Source organism: Cibotium barometz, chromosome 10 (genome assembly GCF_041138505.1).
Source record: "Cibotium barometz isolate CiBa-2024 chromosome 10, ASM4113850v1, whole genome shotgun sequence".
In the NCBI taxonomy this organism is placed as follows: domain Eukaryota; kingdom Viridiplantae; phylum Streptophyta; class Polypodiopsida; order Cyatheales; family Cibotiaceae; genus Cibotium; species Cibotium barometz.
This window is the reverse complement of record NC_141055.1, coordinates 58,693,712-58,717,371: the sequence shown is the minus strand read 5'-3', so window position 1 is coordinate 58,717,371 and position 23,660 is coordinate 58,693,712. Positions and strand designations below refer to the sequence as shown.

At 46.6% G+C, this 23,660-nt stretch overlaps 1 protein-coding gene across 11 annotated transcripts in view; it reads right to left on the bottom strand.

Annotated features, from left to right (window-relative positions):
* Positions 1 to 23,660, bottom strand: part of EML3 (Emsy N Terminus (ENT)/ plant Tudor-like domains-containing protein) — a 113,521-nt gene that overhangs the window by 75,826 nt on the left and 14,035 nt on the right. For 10 of the 11 annotated variants that reach the window (XR_015266835.1, XM_086804404.1, XM_086804403.1 and 7 more), the window contains 5 exons: positions 19,087 to 19,196; positions 18,686 to 18,935; positions 18,443 to 18,610; positions 17,591 to 17,659; positions 17,159 to 17,470 (listed from right to left, as the gene is read on the bottom strand). Coding sequence is in view for 10 of the 11 variants with exons in the window: in XM_086804394.1 (XP_086660520.1) it covers positions 17,159 to 17,470; positions 17,591 to 17,659; positions 18,443 to 18,610; positions 18,686 to 18,935; positions 19,087 to 19,196 (909 nt within the window). In the remaining variant the exon portion in view is untranslated. The remainder of the gene's footprint in view (positions 1 to 17,158; positions 17,471 to 17,590; positions 17,660 to 18,442; positions 18,611 to 18,685; positions 18,936 to 19,086; positions 19,197 to 23,660) is intronic. The other variant, XM_086804396.1, reaches the window with a different exon arrangement.

The following is a 23,660-nucleotide window of genomic DNA, read 5'->3' as shown; positions in this document are numbered from 1 at the left end:
CTCGCCATACCAATCTTCTGCTAGGGTGGGCCTCTCGCCACTCGCAGTCTGTGGATCTTGTCGTTGCCACCGCTTGTGGTAATGCAGTGATCAATTCAGACTTCTCCGATCGATTTCTGCAGAGCAAAATTGGCGTGGGAGCCCTTCTTCTACAACTTGGGGGCAAGCGATGCTCTCCTTCAGAAAATCAGAGCATCTCATCTTCTTCTGAAAAGTCTGCACTAATGCAGCTCAACAGCATCAGATTTCTGCAGAGCAGCACCAAATTCAGCACACCCCCTTTCCTGCAACAAAAAATCAAAAATTAAGAGGTATTTGCCTTTAATTTTGGGAATTTCTTATCAATTCAATCAATTGAGCAGGTACAGGTGCCGAATTGCTCAATTTTTGAGCAAAATTGGCAAAATTGGGTGACATTGGTCACAATCAGGATTAATTTGCAGGAAATTAGATGTCGAAATTTGGGGCTTTTGATGTAATTGTGCAATTAAGCACTCATACATGCTGTATGATGTGAGAAATCGCACATTTGGGCAAAATTGCAGCAAATTGCAGTGCAAATCAAGGGGCTTTTGTGCCGATTGGATTGATTTGCATGCAGGCAATCGCATTTGATGCTGTGGATAATGTGTTGATGCCTTACAAGCACTCAAGGTGCCTGTAAATCAAAGGGCTTTCATTATTTGGATGTATATGTGGCCAGCGGGAAGCATCGTGAACACTCTGGATGCCTTCATGTGCGTCAATGTACCATGTATGATCAGAAATTGATCTTAAATCAAGGGGCTTTTCAAGTTCGTATGCTTGTTGAGCTTGGCAAAGCAGCAGGCAAGACATTTATGCCTTGAATCCTCAAAAAATCAGCTTGCAGTCAAGGGGCTTTTGCCCAATTTCTGTTCGGGACTGTTGTATGCAATGTACGGGACTGTAAAAGTCTGATTTTCACTCATTTGGACAGCCAAGAGAGCATTTATTGCTACTGTACCTGCTGGTACAGATTTGGTACAGATTTGTACAAGTTTTGGCATGGCTGTACACTGTTTTGAGTGACCAAAAGGTTCAATTTCAGCTGCTGTACTTGCCGGTACAGGTTTGGTACATCATTTGTGAGCAATTGGTACTGTTGTACAGTACTTTGGAAGGGCAATAGAGCACATTTAAGGTGCTGTCCAAAATCTGCAGCAACCAGATTTTGGTGTTTTCATCACATACAGTGGGAGAAAAGTTGCATTTGTGCTTCCGCAGTGGGAGATAAAGCTTGGGAGAACAACTGTGAGCACTTTGTGTGCTTTTGGTGCAGTGTTTGCACATTTTGCAGGGAGTCAGGCATTGACAGGTTACATTTTGCTATGGCAACCACAGGTGAGAGCTCTTCATTGCTTCACATCAAGAAGCTTGAAGGCTCGCATAATTATGATATTCGGCAAACCCAGTGCTACAATGTGTTGCTCCAGAAAAAGCAGCACAAGCCTATCAAAGAAAGGGGTGTAATGCCCGCTTCTCTTACTGCTGAAGAGTGGGAAGATATGGATGAGCTGGCAAGATCTACTATCATGTTGTCTGTGTCAGACTCATTACTTTTCAGCATTCGTGAAGAGAAGACAGCTTGGGGAATGTGGCAGAGATTGCAGGACTTGTATGCCCAACAAAGTGCCTCAAGCAAAGTGTATTGGTTGAAGAAACTCATAGGTCTTCAGATGGAGGGGGGGCGTCTATGACAGCCCATCTAAATGAGTTTAATGGTATTGTCAGCCAGGTCATTAATCAAAAGTTGGCAATGGACGATGAGTTCAAAGCCACTTTTCTGTTATGCACTTTGCCAGAGAGTTGGGACACATTCAGGACAGCCACTAGCAATTCGCATGCTCTGCTGTCATATGCAGATGTTGAGGGTGCTCTTCTTCAAGAAGAGATGAACAGGAAAAACAACTCTGTTGGAAAGTCCAATGCAATGAATGCACGTGGGAGATCCCAGCAAAGGGGGAAAAGCCAAGAAAGGGGAAGGAGCAAGTCTCGCTCCAAAAAGGATTTGGAATGCCATTATTGTGGCAAAAAGGGACACATTAAAAAGCAATGCTACAAATGGAAAAATGATCAAAAGGAAAAGGGAAAAGGCAAAGACAAAGAGAAAGATGAAGCCAAAGATGTAAAGCCAAAGGGCAAAAGTGGAGTCAAGATTGAAGAAATCAATGTGTCACATGCAGGTGGCAGTGAGGATGAGGTCCTATTTACGTCTTCACTTGATGCCCATTCACTTCTTACAGGTGGTCATGGTATGCACTCATGGATCATTGATTCAGGTGCCTCCTTTCATGTCACAGGTTGCAGAGACTTGTTTGTCAGGTATACTGCTGGCAATGAAGGAGTGGTTTATTTGGGTGATAACCATGCATGCAAGATACTTGGCAGAGGTGATGTGAGGCTTCTGTTTTCAGATGGCTCACAGCTTATGCTCCATGATGTCAGGCATGTGCCTGAGATCAAAAAGAATCTGCTTTCTACTGGACAGCTTGATGATGCTGATTATGTTACCACATTTGGTCGTGGAAAGTGGAAGATTAGTAAGGGCTCACTGGTTGTTGCCAGAGGCTCTAAGGTGGACACTCTTTACTTCATGCATGCAGGTGTTTGTGACCATGCTAATGTAAATGCAACCGAGCTGCCGGAAATTTCTATGTGGCATAGCCGGTTGGGACACATGAGTGTCAAAGGAATGGAGCAATTGTCTCGTTTGGGTTACTTGCCTTCTCTAAAGTTTTCAAGTTTTCAGTTTTGTGAGCATTGTATATATGGTAGGCAACTACAGTGCCCCCACAAGAAAGCTCTTGGACAGAAGGATGCTCAGTTAGAGCTTGTGCATACAGATGTATGTGAGATGCCTCAGCTTTCTTTGGGAGGGGCAAAATACTTTGTGTCTTTTATAGATGATGCCACACGCAAGGTGTGGGTTTATCCTCTTCGTTTGAAGAGTGATACATTCTCAGTGTTTGAGAAGTTTGTTGCTCTTGTTGAGAATCAAACTGGCAAAACACTGAAAGCTTTGCGTTCCGACAATGGTGGAGAGTATATGTCCAAACAGTTTCAGGACTTTTGTGATGCTAAAGGCATCAAGAGGGAGCTCTCTACTCCTTATGATCCTCCACAAAACGGGACAGCAGAGAGGATGAACAGGACCATACAGGAGAAGGTCCGTTCTATGTTGTCACATGCTGCATTACCTCATGGTTTTTGGGCTGAAGCTGTTATGACAGCCGTTCACCTTATAAACAGGTCACCTAACACGAGGCTTGGTGGGAAAGTGCCAGAAGAGGTATGGACAGGGAAGCCTCCGTCATACAAGCACTTGAGAGTGTTTGGTTGCGTTGCGTACGTGCACATACGCAGGGAAATGCGCACCAAACTTGATCCTAAGTCTCACAAATGCATATTCCTAGGATATGGTGACAGAGGTGAAATGGGGTATAGACTTTGGGATCCCATGAATAGAAAGATTATACGCAGCAATGATGTTATTTTTGATGAAACATGCATGTATAAGGAGCCTGCAAGGCAACAGGAGCCTGGCAGAGTCATCTTTGATGATGATGGACATCATGGACAACAACCAAGGGCTGTAAATCAGCCATTACGGCAGGAAAACCAGCCCTTAAATGGTGCTGAAAATGGTCCAAATGGACAGCCAGAGATGGCAGAAGATATCCCTATGGATATACCACAGTTAGAGGAGATACCGGGCATGATATTTCAGCCTTATGGCATGGAACAGGAGCCACCAATGGGTGATATGCAGGCTGGACAGCAACCTGCAAATGATGGTCATTGGGTACGGAGGTCCACTAGACCTCCAGAGCCCCTGACAGGTTTGTTCCAGGGGTTGACTACTTGATGCTTACTGACTGTGGGGAGCCCTCATGTTATAAGGAGGCTTTACAGAGGGCAGACAAGGCTCTTTGGGAGCGTGCCATGAAGTCAGAGATGGATTCTCTACACAAAAATGGAACATGGAAGTTGGTGCATTTGCCTGCAGGCAAGAAAGTTTTGCCATGCAAGTGGGTTTACAGGCTCAAAGTTGCACCAGATGCAAAGCCAAGATACAAAGCCAGGTTAGTGGCTAAGGGCTTCAAGCAGGAATATGGTGTGGACTTTGATGAGATCTTCTCTCCAGTGGTCAAAATGACCACACTTAGAGCTGTGTTAGCTTTGGTTGCGCATGATGATCTGGACTTGATTCAGATGGATGTGAAGACTGCTTTTCTTCACGGTGATCTCCATGAGGAGATATATATGCAACAGCCACAGGGTTATGCAGTAAGTGGAAAGGAGAAGCTTGTATGCAAGCTGAAAAAGAGTCTTTATGGGCTCAAACAGGCACCAAGGAAATGGTATCATAAATTTGATACATTCATGAAATCCCAGAAATTCAGGAGAAGTGACATAGATCACTGCTTATACACCAAGAAAGCTTTGGATGGCAGTCTATTGATCCTCATCTTGTATGTTGATGATATGTTGATTGCCGGGAAATCTCGTAAAGAGATGGATTCCTTGAAGCAGAGGCTGCATCAAACCTTTGATATGAAGGATTTGGGTGATGCAAATCACATCTTGGGTATGCGGATACTTCGGGACAGAAATCAGCATGTGTTGTATTTGTCTCAGAAGGAATACATTGGCAAAGTCTTGCAGAGGTTCAATATGGACGAGGGGAAGAAGACTAGTACTCCTTTGCCTCCATATGTGAAACTCAGTGCTATGGACAGCCCACAGTCAGATAGAGACAGGGCTGATATGGCCAAGATTCCGTATGCTTCAGCATGTGGCAGTCTCATGTATGCCATGGTTGCTACTAGGCCGGACATTGCATTTGCAGTGGGAGTGGTTTCTAGATACATGGCCAACCCTGGCAAGAAGCATTGGGAAGCAGTGAAAGGTGTCATGAGATACCTGAAGGGCACACAGGATATGTGCATTTGTTTTGGCAAACAGGATGCATTAGTGCATGGTTACACAGATTCGGATTATGCCGGTCATCCAAATAACCGGAAGTCTACTACCGGTTATGTGTTTACATTCACAGGAGGTGCTGTGTCATGGATATCCAGGTTGCAGAAGTGCACTGCCTTATCTACTACAAAGGCCGAGTATATTGCAGCCACATGCCTCCGGAGCGGTTTGCTCATTGCAGACACTTGATGGGCATTGGATGAGGCCAGTTTCAGCCTTGATATGGCCTTGTATATTATCATGTACATGCTGATTTTTTTTCTTTTCCTTTACTTAAGGGCACTTTGCCTTTAAGTGGGAGGTTGTTGGGGTAAAGGCACTATGCCCACCCTTATAGTGTGTACAAGCCCATAAGTTATAGTACATAGTACACTTAGTACTTTTAATGTACTAAGTGCACTATGTGTACTAGTGCAATATACATGTGTGATAGGGGAGTCACACACTCACACTTGGTGAGTTGACTTATCCCCACAACTCTCTCTCTCTCTCTCCCTTGTTCTCTCTGTGTATGTCTCCCACACATGAATTAACCTAACCCTAATTCTTCCTTCTCCCACACAGTAGGTGCAGCCCTTTGGGGGCCAGGTCTAGGGAAGGATCACTAGAGGAGCATAGCGAGGCTACAGGTGATGATGTTGTCACGCATGATCAAGAGTAAGCCATCTGTACCACATGACATTCTACATGCAGAGTTTGGGGTGGCCCCACTAGTTAGAGATGCCCTTTTTCAAAATCTCACTTATATTCAGCATGTATACACTTGATAGAGATCGCCTCCCACGACTAGCACTAGAGTCCTCTATGTAATTATACAGCGAGAGGGAGAGGGTGAGATTGAGACAAGCTGGACTGCCCTCCTCAGCGACACGGCCACCACCATTACCGACACACACATGGTACTCTGAGAGGTAGTCAAGTCACAAGTGGTTTCATGCACATGGCATACAGATGGACCGTCTCCTCCCGTTTCAATATAGCCTAGATTCGCCATACCTTGATCTCTCACGTCAAGAGATCAACCAGATCATCCGGTTAGATCTACTCGAGCTACACATACACCAGACATGAGAGATGTTGGGGTAAAGGCGTTATGCCCACCCTTATATAGTGTGTACAAGCCCATAAGTTATAGTACATAGTACACTTAGTACTTTTAATGTACTAAGTGCACTATGTGTACTAGTGCAATATACATGTGTGATAGGGGAGTCACACACTCATGCCTCATGAGTTGACTTATCCCCACAACTCTCTCTCTCTCTCTCTCCCTTGCTTCTCTGTGTATGTCTCCCATGAATGAACTCTAAACCCTAATTCTGGTTTCTCCCCATCAACTGGTATCAGAGCCTTTCAGTACAAGCAGAGTCTCCAGTCAAGCCAGAAACGACCAACAGGTTGGGCGCAGCCTGTGTGTGAAGAGGCGCAGCAACAGTCGATGATTCAGCTTATGTAGGCTTGCAGCAAGGGGCCTGGACACAAAGCGTCGACTTCAGGCATGTAGAAGGCGCCATCGCTAAGCGAAGCGAATACCAAGTCGAGCGTAGCTGGAGGAGTCGGGCAGCCATTTCTGCCCTTTTTCACACGCAGGCGTGTCAGCGCTGGACAGTCTAGGCGGAAGTTGAGCGAAGGCAGCATAGCGAAGGTGACGTGTCGGCTGGCTACCCCATTCAATGCTGATCGCTGCCCAAGCGCCGGGCGTAGATGCGCTAGGCGAAGGCTACTAAGGCGAACTGGTGGCGTTGGGCGTTCAACTAACGGACTGGAACAGCTACGCGACTGCCCGCACGCAGGAGGCTCCCGTGTCCTCCCAACTCAGCTTGGATCTCGAAGCCGCCATGCCGAATCAATTGCGCCTCTCCTCAAGTCGGCCAACAGCACCTACTCGTCTGGAAACATAATAGAAGGCACTCTTTCTGCACCAACAATCAGCAGCAGCATCATCATTCCACACAACTGTGTGGGAGAAGCCTTAACCTGCAACCTGCAAAACCTACACAGAACAGCAGGAGCATCAGCAACAAATTCATCAACCCGCCTGCAAATCAGAGAAAAATCAGAAATTACAAGGTATTTGCCTCATTTTTTTTTGGGATTTGCAATTGAGCAAGTACAATCATTAATTGAGCAAATACAGGCGCCGAATTGCTCAATTTTTTGAGCAAAATTGGCAAAATTGGGTGACATTGGTCACAATCAGGATAAATTTGCAGGAAATTGGTCAAATCAGGATCAATTTGCAGGAAATTGGTCAAATCAGGATCAATTTGCAGGAAATTGGATGTCGAAATTTGGGGCTTTTGATGTAATTGTGCAATTAAGCACTCATACATGCTGTATGATGTGAAAAATCGCACATTTGGGCAAAATTGCAGCAAATTGCAGCAAATTACAGTGCAAATCAAGGGGCTTTTGTGCCAATTTGGTCGATTTGCATGCAGGCAATCGCATTTGATGCTGTGGATAATGTGCTGATGGAATACAAGCACTCAATGTGCCTGTAAATCAAGGGGCTTTCATGTATTTGATGTATATGTGGCCAGGGGGAAGCATCGTGAACACTCTGGATGCCTTCATGTGCGTCAATGTACCATGCATGATCAGAAATTGATCTCAAATCAAGGGGCTTTTCAAGTTTGTATGCTTGTTGAGCTTGGCAAAGCAGCAGGCAAGACATTTATGCCTTGAATCCTCAAAAATCAGCTTGCAGTCAAGGGGCTTTTGCCCAATTTCTGTTCGGAACTGTTGTATGCAGTGTTCGGGACTGTTAAAGTCTGATTTTCACTCATTTGGACAGCCAGGAGAGCATTTATTGCTACTGTACCTGCTGGTACAGATTTGGCACAGCTTTGTGCAAGTTTTGGCATGGCTGTACACTATTTTGAGTGACCAAAAGGTTCAATTTCAGCTGCTGAAATTGCCGGTACAGGTTTGGTACATCATTGGTGAGCACTTGGTACTGCTGTACAGTACTTTGGAAGGGCAAAAGAGCACATTTAAGGTGCTGTCCAAAATCTGCAGCAACCAGATTTTGGTGTTTTCATCACATAAAGTGGGAGAAAAGTTGCATTCTTGCTTCCGCAGTGGGAGATAAAGCTTGGGAGAACAACTGTGAGCACTTTGTGTGCTTTTGGGTGCAGTGTTTGCACATTTTGCAAGGAGTCAGGCATTTACAGGTTGCATATTGCTATGGCAACCACAGGTGAGAGCTCTTCATTGCTTCACATCAAGAAGCTTGAAGGCTCGCATAATTATGATATTTGGCAAACCCAGTGCTACAATGTGTTGCTCCAGAAAAAGCAGCACAAGCCTATCAAAGAAAGGGGTGTGATGCCCGCTTCTCTTACTGCTGAAGAGTGGGAAGATATGGATGAGCTGGCAAGATCTACTATCATGTTGTCTGTGTCAGACTCATTACTTTTCAGCATTCGTGAAGAGAAGACAGCTTGGGGAATGTGGCAGAGATTGCAGGACTTGTATGCCCAACAAAGTGCCTCAAGCAAAGTGTATTGGTTGAAGAAACTCATAGGTCTTCAGATGAAGGAAGAGGCGTCTATGACAGCCCATCTAAATGAGTTTAATGGTATTGTCAGCCAAGTTATAAATCAAAAGTTGGCGATGGACGATGAGTTCAAAGCCACTTTTCTTTTATGCACTTTGCCAGAGAGTTGGGACACATTCAGGACAGCCACTAGCAATTCGAATGCTATGCTGTTATATGCAGATGTTGAGGGTGCTCTTCTTCAAGAAGAGATGAACAGGAAAAACAACTCTGTTGGAAAGTCCAATGCAATGAATGCACGTGGGAGATCCCAGCAACGGGGTAAAAGCCAAGAACGGGGAAGGAACAAGTCTCGCTCCAAAAAGGATTTGGAATGCCATTATTGTGGCAAGAAGGGACACATCAAAAAGCAATGCTACAAATGGAAAAATGATCAAAAGGAAAAGGGAAAAGGCAAAGACAAAGACAAAGATGAAGCCAAAGATGTAAAGCCAAAGGGCAAAAGTGGAGTCAAGATTGAAGAAATCAATGTGTCACATACAGGTGACAGTGAGGATGAGGTCCTATTTACGTCTTCACTTGATGCCCATTCACTTCTTACAGGTGGTCATGGTATGCACTCATGGATCATTGATTCAGGTGCCTCCTTTCATGTCACAGGTTGCAGAGACTTGTTTGTCAGGTATACTGCTGGAAATGGAGTAGTTTATTTGGGTGATAACCATGCATGTAAGATTCTTGGCAGAGGTGATGTGAGGCTTGTGTTTACAGATGGCTCACAGCTTATGCTCCATGATGTCAGGCATGTGCCTGAGATCAAGAAGAATCTGCTTTCTACTGGACAGCTTGATGATGCTGATTATGTTACCACATTTGGTAGTGGAAAGTGGAAAATTAGTAAGGGCTCACTGGTTGTTGCCAGAGACTCTAAGATGGACACTCTTTACTTTATGCATGCAGGTGTTTGTCACCATGCTAATGTAAATGCAACCGAGCTGCCGGAAATCTCTATGTGGCATAGCCGGTTGGGACACATGAGTGTCAAGGGAATGGAGCAATTGTCTCGTTTGGGTTACTTGCCTTCTCTAAAGTTTTCAAGTTTTCAGTTTTGTGAGCATTGTATATATGGTAGGCAACTACAGTGCCCCCACAAGAAAGCTCTTGGACAGAAAGATGCTCAGTTAGAGCTTGTGCATACAGATGTATGTGAGATGCCTCAGCTTTCTTTGGGAGGGGCAAAATATTTTGTGTCTTTTATAGATGATGCCACACGCAAGGTGTGGGTTTATCCTCTTCGTTTGAAGAGTGATACATTCTCAGTGTTTCAGAAGTTTGTTGCTCATGTTGAGAATCAAACTGGCAAAACACTGAAGGCTTTGCGTTCCGACAATGGTGGAGAGTATACGTCCAAACAGTTTCAGGACTTTTGTGATGCTAAAGGCATCAAGAGGGAGCTCTCTACTCCTTATGATCCTCCACAGAACGGGACAGCAGAGAGGATGAACAGGACCATACAGGAGAAGGTCCGTTCTATGTTGTCACATGCTGCATTACCTCATGGTTTTTGGGCTGAAGCTGTTATGACAGCCGTTCATCTTATAAACAGGTCACCTAACACGAGGCTTGGTGGGAAAGTGCCAGAAGAAGTATGGACAGGGAAGCCTCCGTCATACAAGCACTTGAGAGTGTTTGGTTGCGTTGCGTACGTGCACATACGCAGGGAAATGCGCACCAAACTTGATCCTAAGTCTCACAAATGCATATTCCTAGGATATGGTGACAGAGGTGAAATGGGGTATAGACTTTGGGATCCCATGAATAGAAAGATCATACGCAGCAATGATGTCATTTTTGATGAAACATGCATGTATAAGGAGCCTGCAAGGCAACAGGAGCCTAGCAGAGTCATCTTTGATGATGATGGACATCATGGACAACAACAAAGGGCTGTAAATCAGCCATTACAGCAGGAAAACCAGCCCTTAAATGGTGCTGAAAATGGTCCAAATGGACAGCCAGATATGGCAGAAGATATCCCTATGGATATACCACAGTTGGAGGAGATACCGGGCATGATTTTTCAGCCTTATGGCATGGAACAGGAGCCACCAATGGGTGATATGCAGGCTGGACAGCAACCTGCAAATGATGGTCATTGGGTACGGAGGTCCACTAGACCCTCCAGAGTCCCTGACAGGTTTGTTCCAGGGGTTGACTACTTGATGCTCACTGACTGTGGGGAGCCCTCATGTTATAAAGAGGCTTTACAGAGGGCAGACAAGGCTCTATGGGAGCGTGCCATGAAGTCAGAGATGGATTCTCTGCATAAAAATGGAACTTGGAAGTTGGTGCCTTTGCCTGCAGGCAAGAAGGTTTTGCCATGCAAGTGGGTTTACAGGCTCAAAGTTGCACCAGATGCTAAGCCAAGATACAAAGCCAGGTTAGTGGCTAAGGGCTTCAAGCAAGAATATGGTGTGGACTTTGAGGAAATCTTCTCTCCAGTGGTCAAAATGACCACACTTAGAGCTGTGTTGGCTTTGGTTGCACATGATGATCTGGACTTGATTCAGATGGATGTGAAGACTGCTTTTCTTCACGGTGATCTCCATGAGGAGATATATATGCAGCAGCCAGAGGGTTATGCAATAAGTGGAAAGGAGAAGCTTGTATGCAAGCTGAAAAAGAGTCTTTATGGGCTCAAACAGGCACCAAGAGAATGGTATCATAAATTTGATACATTCATGAAATCACAGAAATTCAGGAGAAGTGACATAGATCACTGCTTGTACACCAAGAAGGCTTTGGATGGCAGTCTATTGATCCTCATCTTGTATGTTGATGATATGTTGATTGCCGGGAAATCTCGTAAAGAGATGGATGCCTTGAAGCAGAGGCTGCATCAAACCTTTGATATGAAGGATTTGGGTGATGCAAATCACATCTTGGGTATGCGGATACTTCGGGACAGAAATCAGCATGTGTTGTATTTGTCTCAAAAGGAATATATTGGCAAAGTTTTGCAGAGGTTCAATATGGACGGGGGGAAGAAGGCTAGTACTCCTTTGCCTCCATATGTGAAACTCAGTGCTATGGACAGCCCACAGTCAGATAGAGACAGGGCTGATATGGCCAAGATTCCGTATGCTTCAGCTTGTGGCAGTCTCATGTATGCCATGGTTGCTACTAGGCCGGACATTGCATTTGCAGTGGGAGTGGTTTCTAGATACATGGCCAACCCTGGCAAGAAGCATTGGGAAGCAGTGAAAGGTGTCATGAGATACCTGAAGGGCACACAAGATTTGTGCATTTGCTTTGGCAAACAGGATGCATTAGTGCATGGTTACACGGATTCGGATTATGCCGGTCATCCAGATAACCGGAAGTCTACTACCGGTTATGTATTTACATTCACAGGAGGTGCTGTGTCATGGATATCCAGGATGCAGAAGTGCACAGCCTTATCTACTACAGAGGCCGAGTATATTGCAGCCACAGAGGCTTGCAAGGAGGCATTATGGCTATCTCGGTTAGTGGTTGATTTGGGCTATACAGGGGATATTCCATTGTTGCATTGTGACAGTCAGAGTGCCATCCAGTTGGCAAAGAACCTTGTCTTTCATGCAAAGACGAAGCATGTGGATGTGAAGTATCACTTCATCAGAGAGGTGATAGAGAACAAGCAAATTCAGCTTGTTAAGATTCACACGGATGACAACCCGGCTGATCTGTTGACAAAGAGTTTGCCTCCGGAGCGGTTTGCTCATTGCAGACACTTGATGGGCATTGGATGAGGCCAGTTTCAGCCTTGATATGGCCTTGTATATTATCATGTACATGCTGATTTTTTCTTTTCCTTTACTTAAGGGCACTTTGCCTTTAAGTGGGAGGTTGTTGGGGTAAAGGCGTTATGCCCACCCTTATATAGTGTGTACAAGCCCATAAGTTATAGTACATAGTACACTTAGTACTTTTAATGTACTAAGTGCACTATGTGTACTAGTGCAATATACATGTGTGATAGGGGAGTCACACACTCATGCCTCATGAGTTGACTTATCCCCACAACTCTCTCTCTCTCTCTCTCCCTTGCTTCTCTGTGTATGTCTCCCATGAATGAACTCTAAACCCTAATTCTGGTTTCTCCCCATCAAGAGATTGGTAAGAAGTGTGAGTTCTATAGAGATCACTTCTTGAGACTCTCCAAGGATGGATTCTTTGAGATCCCAGGATACATACAGATACACATGTCACATGCCATGCGTATCACAGACGGCCAAGGATATCCTCCCACCGCCTCAGAGTAGAGACTAGCAGAGCTGAGGATATCCCACATGAGGAGAGGACATGCACAGTATGCATCACAGGAGCAATAAAGGATGAGGCCCATTATATACTCAATTGCCCAGCTTACTATGAGATACGGGGGAGATTCCATTGCCTCTACCAAGAGGGATTCGGATCTCTCACAGGGGTGATATAGTTTAAGGATCAGAGATGCTTGGGCATATACTTGATGGAGCTCAGACGACACAGGGATGTAGTGTTGAGGCAGCATGCTGAGAGACAGCCCCGCTCTGACAGGACACCTCACAGAGAGCCATCACAGATTTCTTTGTGGTACATACATCCACATCGGAATCTACTGCCCACAACAGTTCCTCTACTATTACATCAGAGCCCAACACCTATACCCACGCTCCAGCTCCACGCCCCAGAGGAGTTCTTAGTGAGAGAGCTCGATCCATTCTTCGAGCCAGACGTCCCCGACCCAAAGCATCAGGACCCTCTGCCACACAGAGACGGAATCGAGAGGTTCTCCGCCGACATGTCATGCTCCCATCACAAAGGCCTGACATCTTCTCCACCATCAAATCGGTTATGGCCGGGTATTGACATTAGCTGATCACAGCATATCTCACTCTACACAGGATCATCTGTTGATCACATGTACTGTCAGATGTTTTCATTTTACTTTTTCTTTCAGTTTTCCATGGCTCAATATATCCATGGTACCATTGTATAATGTATTACTATTGGTCTCATAGGCCCTTGGGGTCTTCCATAGATTAATATAACTTTCTTTCTTTGTTTCTCTCCACCTCGAGCTTCTCCGGACCCACCTTGCCCGAGTGGAGTTACCTCGGACCGGGCCTCCGCATTCCAACGTGCCCGATGCTCCCAGCCTGTTGGACGTCAGCCACAATCCCCTCAACAACTTGAGATCCAAGATCCAAGACATGCTCCATAGCCATCGAGCTACCTTTCCACGTGATGTAGCTGAAGGAGACCTCTTGGCCATACTCATTAGCCCCATGCTTGATATTTTGGAGAGTGGTATACCATCTATTGGGGGCTGATGCTCCTCTCATGTTCCATGTTCCCGCTATTCCATGATGAGTTTCCATAGACAGTTTTGTATCACCCCAGTGAGATAGCTATGTTTTGTTTCTGTTTTATTTTTTATTCCATGATAAGATATGCCATGGACATTATTGTATCAATTTGTTCTCATAGACCCATTCGGTCTTTAGTAGAAGTTTAATATATCTTTCTTTCTTTCTCTCCACCATGGAGTTTCAACTTCCGTAACACTGAGCTGCCTAACCCCTAATCCTCCCATCTTCTACAATACTAGTGGTATGGGATGCCAAGGACTTTGCACATGGAACACTGAGCTGCCTGACCCTAATCCTCCTATCTTCTAAAATACTAGTGGTTAGGTGGTGAGCTGGATGACAGTGTCTGTGTGTTTTCGTTATGTTTATGCTTAATCGCAAGGTCGATCACTTATAAGGCCACTAGTCGGGTGCCCGTCACAAGCCTAGGTCAAATGCGTTATTGCGGTGTGTAATTGGGGAGACATGGAGCCTGCCTGTGGGTTCCCAAGAACAGGCCAAAGGGTCAGGTGCCCATTGGCAAACCGACTTGGAACTTATGGGTCCCCAAGAACATGGAGCCTGTGGGTTCCCAAGAACAGGCCAAAGGGCCAGGTGCCCATAGCAAACCGACTTGCAGCATGTGCTCATATATGAGCGGCCCTTCAGTCCCTTGCATAAATAATCTCACTCTTTCATCATTCAGCAGTGAAACAAAGCAATTTCCGTGTGTGCTTGAGTCCTAGGACTTGTGCATACATCTTTTCAGCATAACACTTCCTTGTGCTTCAGCCCAAGGCAGCAGAAGAAGCTATCTTCAGCATTCAGCCATCAGTCCCGCATCTCCTCAGCAGATCTAGGTGTGCACATTGGCTCCCGCAATGGCTTCCAAGTTGTCCTCAGACCATTTGATGGTTGAGCTGACATTTGGTCTACTTCATTCTTGTGTATATCCACAGGTCTCTCTTCCACAAACTGTGAGCAAAATGCCTCTAAGGAGCCACTGGTACAACTGCCAGCCAACACCACCATGAGTTGGCACACACGTCCACCTCTGCATGACACACGTGCTTCCACATTGGCAAAACACACATGCTTGTGCCTTTCCACTCACCATTGTGCCACCCAAGCTGAGATAAAAGAAACACGCGCGCGCACAAAGAATTTCTCCGAAACCCTGGGTTTGCCACTCACCCGTGAATGAAGAGAGAACTTGAACCTCACCAACCACCCAAACCTTCCCAAGGGAATGAAAGATCCACTCAGTTGCACGCTCTATCATGCAAAAAGGTGGTGAGCTGGGCCGTGATGGTGGATAGTGGGGCTGAAAGATCAAGAGTGGAGAATTGGGACTCGAAATGACCTTGATAAACATTACCTAGGTCATGGTGGAAGTGGATCTCTGTGTAGGTTAAAATGGGTCTCTGGGGGCTGTCTGGGAAAGCTGCATGCGATAGCAAATGGCAAGTATGATCTGCACCTATGGGTGGGGGGGAACAGAAAAGTCGAGGATGTGTCGGGTAAAGGCAGGGGAGAATAGTCAACTGTACTAGAGCCCCCGTTATGGGGAAAGCATCTGAGACCTCCTGAGGTGGGCCAATGGTCATGCAGTTATATATGATGAGCCCATGTGCTACCCCTATCTCCATGAAGGACCTACCAAAGAGGGTAGTATGACCGGGGTCATGTGATGTCCTCTGAGTACCCATGTCCCTAGTATCCAAGTCATGCTAGATGATGGGGTCCCTGTCAAAATCAGAGAGCCTGAGCTGATTGCTCCCTGCATTGAAGTCCCCAGAAGTAGGTTGTCCTCCGCCCTCGAAAACTTTGTAATATCTGTGTGACTGCCCATCCACTAGAGAACTCTATACATAGCTGAATGTATCTGGCAGAAAATAGCATCCTGCTGTGTACCACCCAATCCCCTGACAAGCATAGATGCATCCACCTCCTCATCCTTCTGGACAACTGTAAGTATGGTGCGGAGATGTGTCACTGTGAAGAAGATGATGTCCCGCCCTGTAAAGGTCTCAGAAAATCCTCCTGGATCCGGATTCCAACCATAAGGTGCCACTGCAATTCCAGGTGGCTATTTGTAGAGCTGAAATGGTCCCATAGACCCCCTATTTGGTGCGATGCTCGGCAATGACTACAGGGCCATCACGGTAGACCGCCCACTTCTGTGCTCCACCTGTAGGGGGGTGAGGTCATCTCCAAGGTATATTTTGGTGCTTGCAAGAGTGACCCTCTTCTTCAAGAAGGCCAAACAGGATTCCGCCTCCTTGAACTTGAGGAGGAGAGGCCTTCCGAGAGTCCATAACCTCAACCATCCCGGCTTTTCTGTGCTCCACCTGTAGGGGTGTGCAGTCATCTCCAATGTATATTTTGGTGACCCTTTTCTTCAAGAAGGCAAAACGGGACTCTGCATCCTTGTACTTCCAGAGGAGAGGCCTCTCCCTCAACAAGTCCTTTCCAGCTCACCAAGCATCTACAGATGAGGTGTCAATGATACCCATGAGAGAAAGAAAGAAAGATATATTAATGTCTTCAAGAGACTCCGTCGGTCTATGAGACCAAAAAGGTAGTACAATGTTTCCATGAGAGAGAAAGAAAGAAAGAAAGAAAGCTGTATTAACGTATACTAAAGGCCGAACTCGACCTATGAGACAAATCAATGTACAACTGTCAATGTCCTTTGGATGTCTAGAAAAAAAGGACAAAATAAACATAAAATAAACTATGAGAGTACTGAGCTAGTGGAGGCGTGTGAAGGATGGAGCACTACTGCTAAAGGCTCAATATGCAACCTATATGCGTAGGGTATACAAGAATGCAATGCAGATCTGTCTAGCTCCAACCAGTACCATAATGGGGGCGTAATATGCGATACATAGGCGATGGCGAGGCAAAAATCCCTTGGAGCATGATCTCCGGGTGTGAGTGTAAGTGAGCTAGCCGCTCCTGGATATGGTGCTGATGTCGAGCCCGTATCTCTGTAATCTCCCTCTGATGTAGTCTGGGAGAGAGAGAGAGAGAGAGAGAGAGAGAGAGAGAGAGAGAGAGAGATGCACACATGCATGTGCACATGTACACGCGCACACACACACACACACACACACACACACATACACAAAGAAAGAGGCACAAAAGATTTGAGACAACGGTCTACTCAAAGATGATGGTATTATTATGCACAGCAGCATGAGCATGTACTGTGAATGATTAACTAAACCACTTTTTGAAAGTTTGAACCAGAGAAACAGCATACGGAGCTCACCTGCTTGACAAGCGCATCAAGTGAAGGCAATAGAACCTGCCGCAATCCCTTCACGTCAACTCCATTTTCAGCTGTGGAACCTTTCCAATTCCTTCCAAGCACACCTGAAGGAGCCGATTTCTCAAATGAGCTGATGGGTCCTTTGCTCGCACTTCTAGCCCTCCCTCCTGAAGAAATAAGGCCACTTCTTCCACCTGCCTTCTTGCTTCCAATTCCTGCAATCCCTTGGCCTCCGAGAGAAGATGCTGATGGGCCTTTGCCCGTAACAGAAACAGGTGGTCCATCAACTAGCTTCAACTCATCTGATGACAACTGCATGACATTACGAGAACAAAATACTCAATAAATGGCCTTCCAACTTTTCATGATAACAAAACTTGCATTTTATCCATGGTTGCATATATTTAACAATGGCGAGACAATGCAGCCAACCTCCTTCAAATTGACCCATTCCCAAGTCTCATTCTCAGCATTGAGCTCATACACAAGGGCATGCAGACCCTGGAGCAAACATGGCTAAAATCAATAGACGCAAAAATCAAACATTTTTATAAACCTCTCGTAATATTTCCCCAGTCAAAAAAGAAGAGGCTTGTTGGTTGGAACGATCAATCTTAAGTTTTCAAAAACCCCCCACCTTGACATTCATAAAAAATAAGTTTTTTCAATTCCAAGGCCTTAGAAGTATAGTTACATAAGATGGCCACAATGTGGGGCTTTTAGGAGTTGATTCTTGGTTCGGGGGCCTGAAACGCATTTTTTACTGTTTCCCATTTCTGAAATGGTGTGTTTACCAATTTCCCTCTGCAAAATGCCCCCTGCCCCCAAGAAGGCCATGGTTATGTCAAATGACTTGCATTTTTTTGTCTTTTCTCACCCACCTTTCTTCTGCTCTCCCCATTCCTTTCCTCTTGAATCCCTTCCTTTACCTTTCCCCTCTCTAGCTTATTCTCTTTCCTTCTCCAGGTTCCCCTGCTTGTTACCTCCCTTGCTGATGTGGTGTTCCCATTTCAGCCCTCTCAAGATTCCGTTTCTGTTTCCCTTTCCCATTTCTCATAACTATGGTTAGAAGTGGGATCAGCACAAGCAAATAGAAAGACAATACGATGTGAGATTTTGCTCAAGTAATGAGGCTAACCAATGACGACTATAGAGCTGCTAAAGAAGTACTTAACCACCATATCAGCACCTTCCTGAGAAATCTTGACTGTAAGTGGATGGACTTATTTTACTCTAGTCTCTGTGAAAGCTAACTATGAAGGAGTTAACTACAAAGAATCTCACATTTTCTGGATTGTAGTCCATTATCACTGCTTCATAAAACGTGTTGTCAGCAGGCCACCTTGTTTGCACTCTTCTTCCTATCCAAGGATTGATTGTTGGAGCTGAACCAAAAGCGGCAGATGAAACTGGCTTGGTGTTTAAAGAGGACACATTTGTCTGCTGACGAGCCTGCAAAACCAAGGCAGATACTCAGATTTGATTTGTGTCTCTCTGACGGCAAATGAGACTGAGCACTCAACATACCCCCCCTTTTCTCTTCTTGCTGCTTCTTGATCCAGCAGGCATTGCTCGTTTTCCCAAAAAAGCAGGAGCTGATGGGGGAGAGGGAAGGGTAGTGGCTTTCATGCCAGGGGGAGGTAAAGCTGCCTGTGAAACATGTGTAGCCTTCTGCTTCTTTCGAGAAGCATCTGTAACTAAAGCTGAAACAGGGTCCAACATTGGTGGCATGGCATACATGGGACCTGCACGTTCCTCCCCCTGCAGCCTCTGCTCTCTGTTAGACAATTTATAATCAAAAACATGGAATGGCAGAATCATTAAGAAAACATGAGCTCATAGTAATGACCACAGAAGCAGTGAATTTAACTCTCAACATAACGGTCCCAAGCCTACACTAAGACACACACGGAACATGCACACCAAACCTGATTGGACAAGATCTACCGTTTGATTCAATGCTCTGCACAATGCTCAAGTGCTGCTCATCAGAAATCCTCAACTCTTTCCGTAACGTCGTCATGAGCTGTACTTTGGCCTGTGCAAGAAACACAAGCCCACCAATGCTAAGTATCATCCCGACATTAATAACACTTACCAACTTTCTTTTTCCAAGAAAAGATCCTTCCATTAGTTACCAAAAATGCAGCTGAAACAGTTAAGTACAAGATCCAGTCTCAATCATGGGAGACAAGAAAAACAACAGGGTACAGAGAGGGACTCTTCCTCACTGGCTGGCAGCTCTCAGAGGAAGGCTATCTCATACAATGGGGGGGAGGGGGGAACAGACAGACAGGTGGCCTTTAATGCTAAGTAACCTCGCGGTCTTTGACCCTGAGGAAAGAAGCGCTGCTCCAAATCCACAAAAAAGCCTCTCAGCATTTTTGCATACACTTAGAGCCACCTCGAAGCTTCTCCCACTCACCACGGACAGTGTGAATGATGTCCGTCCATATGCTCCTGATGGACTCAACAGTTGGTCAGAAAGAATGGTGTCGTCCAATCCCCAAAGCCTACGGATGCTATCTCTCCGATGGTGAGGCCCTGTCATCTCAAAGAAATCATTTGCGCCTCTGTCACCAGCCTGAGACCAAAAGGACACGCGGGCATGGAATCTAGACTCCACTCTCCTCTCCTCTATGGAACTGATCTCAGTGCGGTCTGTGGCCATCTCAGCCTCAATCCAAGGATGTCTAGTGTGCACTCTTGTAGGTGCTGAAGGGAGGCTCGGCTCCGGTGGAGACTCCTCTCCTACTCTATAAACTCTGATAACCTGGTCTGTGCTGCCTCCTAGAAAATGGCGCTGATCTCGCTCAGCCCAGTCAAGAGTCATCGCCGCTATGCCCTGATGAAATACCAAGCTCTCCCATAGCTCCTCAATCCTACTGCAGATCTTAGGGTCTTGGATCAAGCTCTCAGGTATGCAGAGGCTCTGTTGACTACTATCCTATCGCCACGGGTCCTCTAGAGAGAGCATGACGGATGAATGGTATGAAAAGGAAGTACCGGCTAAAATACCCACCAAACCGCCTCATCCACAAGCCCACTCGTTATTAACAGAGAATCGATCCAGACGGGAGAGGTTGGGGCATGCACTCCTGAAACATCTGGAGAATCTTAAACTCAACAGGCTACGCCCAAACTCCGGGAGCTTCCAAGGGTCCTTTCCCTTGATGGTGAAGACAAGCTCCTCCTAGGCTGCAAGCCCTGCACCAGAAACAGTGTCCTGGCTACCTCCTTGTCTATCCTCCGTGGTCTCCAGCATATTAAGTCGCCCCTTATACACCAAAAATCACCCCAAGGGAGACCTTGCTAAATCGTCCTGCAGAAGTCTGCTCGACCTGCCACAGAGTTAGGGGCATAAATGTTGAGGCCCACCTGATCCTCCTTGGTAATCACCCACTGTGCCCTTCTGGGGACTATGGTGCCGGAGTCCTCCACCACCAGAAGAAGCTGCTCGGTTACTGAGAAACATACTCCACCCTGTATCATCCCAGACAGGCTGAAGCCAGGTAACCAAAAGTGTGGCTTCTGCCCAACAAAATCTTCCCGCATTTACAAGTACGACCAGCTGACAAGTGATGCTCCTGAGGAAAGAGAATGTTGATAGAGCCTCCCACTACGGCTCTCTACAACTCCTCGCAAAGGACTCATAGACCCATTGGGTCTTTTTAAGACATTTAATATAACTTCTTTCTTCTTTCTCTCTCCAAATGCAAACCATAAGTAGCCTAACTCAACCGACTATCATGGACAAACTAGTTCAGGCTACTCTCCACCCCCCAAATTGGGTGTGAACTTGAGGCAAGCTTTTCAACAAAAGCTTCCTCATGCTACTCGTTACTGGAATCTTAACGACACTCGTAGACTCCTAGGGCAGTACCTTAAGTCTCGAAATCAAGGAGATCCTATCAACCAGTTCTTACATATGTTGCTTCAGGATGCAACTCATTGAATCACTGGGACTACAAAAGATCTTACTCACAGAAGCAAGAAATTGGAATAGCCAAAGGTTTAACCATCAGCCTAACCCTGGGGCAACTCAACCAATCCACTGTATGTCAAAAACACCCCGCCGCCTCCACTGACAAGCACCCACTCGCCACCGCGTCCAAGAAAGGGTTGTACATGCGGGACATTCTTCTCTTGCAAGAAGAACACCAAGCCCAGGAGATGGAGGAGCTCTAGGAGCTTCACCGAGAGGAAATCGCAAAGCTCAAAGAAGAGCTTGCTGAATGCAAAGCCCGGATGAAGGAGGATGGTGAGAATGGAGGTCAAGGAGGAGATAACGAAGGACATGGAAGCACACATTCAAGCTACAAAGGATGAGCTCACCAAAGGGTGGGCTGAAGTAGTCAAGCAAGATGCCGCTAAGGAGTGGATAGAGGTGACGAATCACACGTCTACACCCTCTTCGGAGATTATCGGAGATTATCAATGAGACATTGGAGGAAGAAAAAAGGAGGACTTGCATGCTTCATGTGTGAGTTACCGGCATGCCTGAGGGGAGCTCCCCTAAGGCCGATGTTCTAGAGCTTTCCAAGAAGCTCAAGGTTGATGGACATCCCTTTGCGGATGCATGGAGAGCTGGAACAGACACTACACAACCAAGCCCTCTGCTCATTCATTTCCCAGATCTTTCCAGTCGTCAGGCATTCATGGATAAACCTTATCTTTTGACCCAAACAAATCACACTCACAAATATACTTATGACACATGTCACACTTATCTTATCCAGATATAAGGGGTGTTCACACCTAAGCACATGTACACACACACATATACATTAATAAGTTTACACACATTAGGCTCCAAATCCTAACAGCCCTTAGCCCTATGGGCGGGTCCTATTGGTCCAGCGCCCGGCTCTAAGCCCTAACCCTAACCACGGGTTACCTTTCCTTCACTGTGGATTATTCTAACCCTGGTTTACACTAGTCCAAGGGGGGGCAGGGGGGGATCAAGGAAGGTAAACACCGGGGGAGAAGGGGCAAGGAACCGAAGGAAGCCCGTCAGGGGGGGGGGGGGGGGGGGGGAGAGTAGGAAGACGGCACCTACACTTGATCCTGAGAGGGCACCTGCTGCTGCTATGGGATCATATCCTCCTGAAGTTTTGGTGTTGGGGGGGTTGTAGTTCCGGAAAATTGGGAAGATTGGTACCAAACCACTCCGTGGGACTGATCTCCTGACTGGAACTAACATTGGGTCCCTCTTGGGGGCGCGTGCGGCCTCCACTCCTACGTGATCCTAAGGTAAATGCTCACACAACCGTTTCTGCCTAGATCCCGTCGGACTATCTCGCTTGGCGAGGGCTTGCTACTCTAGCAGGGCATCGGCGCTGTCTCCACCGGTTCGTCTCCCAACTACCCCCACCTTTATCCTCAGGCCTAGGGTGATTGGACTCTGTCTCGCTGGGGGAGGGAGGTGGCATTGTGGCACTCGGTCCGGTCTCTCCACTCTGCGGGAGGAAGGGGCACGACCAACATGCAAAGCTCACCTAGACTCCCAACAAAGGCAAGCTCTGCCGAGGTGGCCCATCTGACAGCAAATGAAGCACTGATGGCCAAGAAGGCCTCAGTACTCCACCAACTGAAGGATGGAGCCTCCCCGGAGGCATTGAAGGGAGATGACGTTGTGAGGTGAAAAAAAGAAAGAAAGACCACTGCCTCTATAGCCCTTCACCCCGCAAACTTGGAATAACAACACGAACGGAGGCACCACCAGCCACCGGCTGGAACCTTCTCACACTTCACCACCCAACCCACGCCAGACAGACAGCAGAAAATAGGGGCACCATAGACAAAGCAAACACCCAGCAATATATTCCAAATCAAAACATCATACAAGCTTCTCCCGACACAGAAGCCTTACTCACACAACCATAAACAAAACACTCAGGCCTGTCACTGCTGCCGAGGATACACCACATCCCCAATCACAAACCTCTCGCCTGCATGCTGTACCAACCACACCAGAATGAACCCGGCCACTCACTCTTCAGAAGGCGCCCCACCAGCTAACCTTCAAGTCTCTGCAGCCCATCAACCTCTGCATGTGTCGCCAGCAACAGCTCGACCATCATCTCTCTGTCTCTCTCTGTGTGCTGATCCTCTGCCAGCCAGTCCAAACCCACTTGCAGCTTCTCTGCAGTGCTACCGGCCCACCACCAAGCAGCAACACCTGTTCTTCTCTTCTCTTCACTCGGCACCCGGCTCTCTGTCCACTCTGACTAACCGAACCAAGGCCACACCACCTCAGTCCGTCCACGCTCCAGTCTTCACTTATGCGGCCCACACCAGCCCACAATCAGCGTCCACTCTGACTAACCGAACCAAGGCCACACCACCTCAGTCCGTCCACGCTCCAGCCTTTGCTGCACCCAAGCCTGCTTGCGTTCAACACCTAGGCGGCCACACTCCTTTTCAACCCGCCAGCTCGCCAGTGCTTCCACTAGCTCCTACACGGCCAGCCTTACCTTGACCACCCTTCCTCTGCCACTTC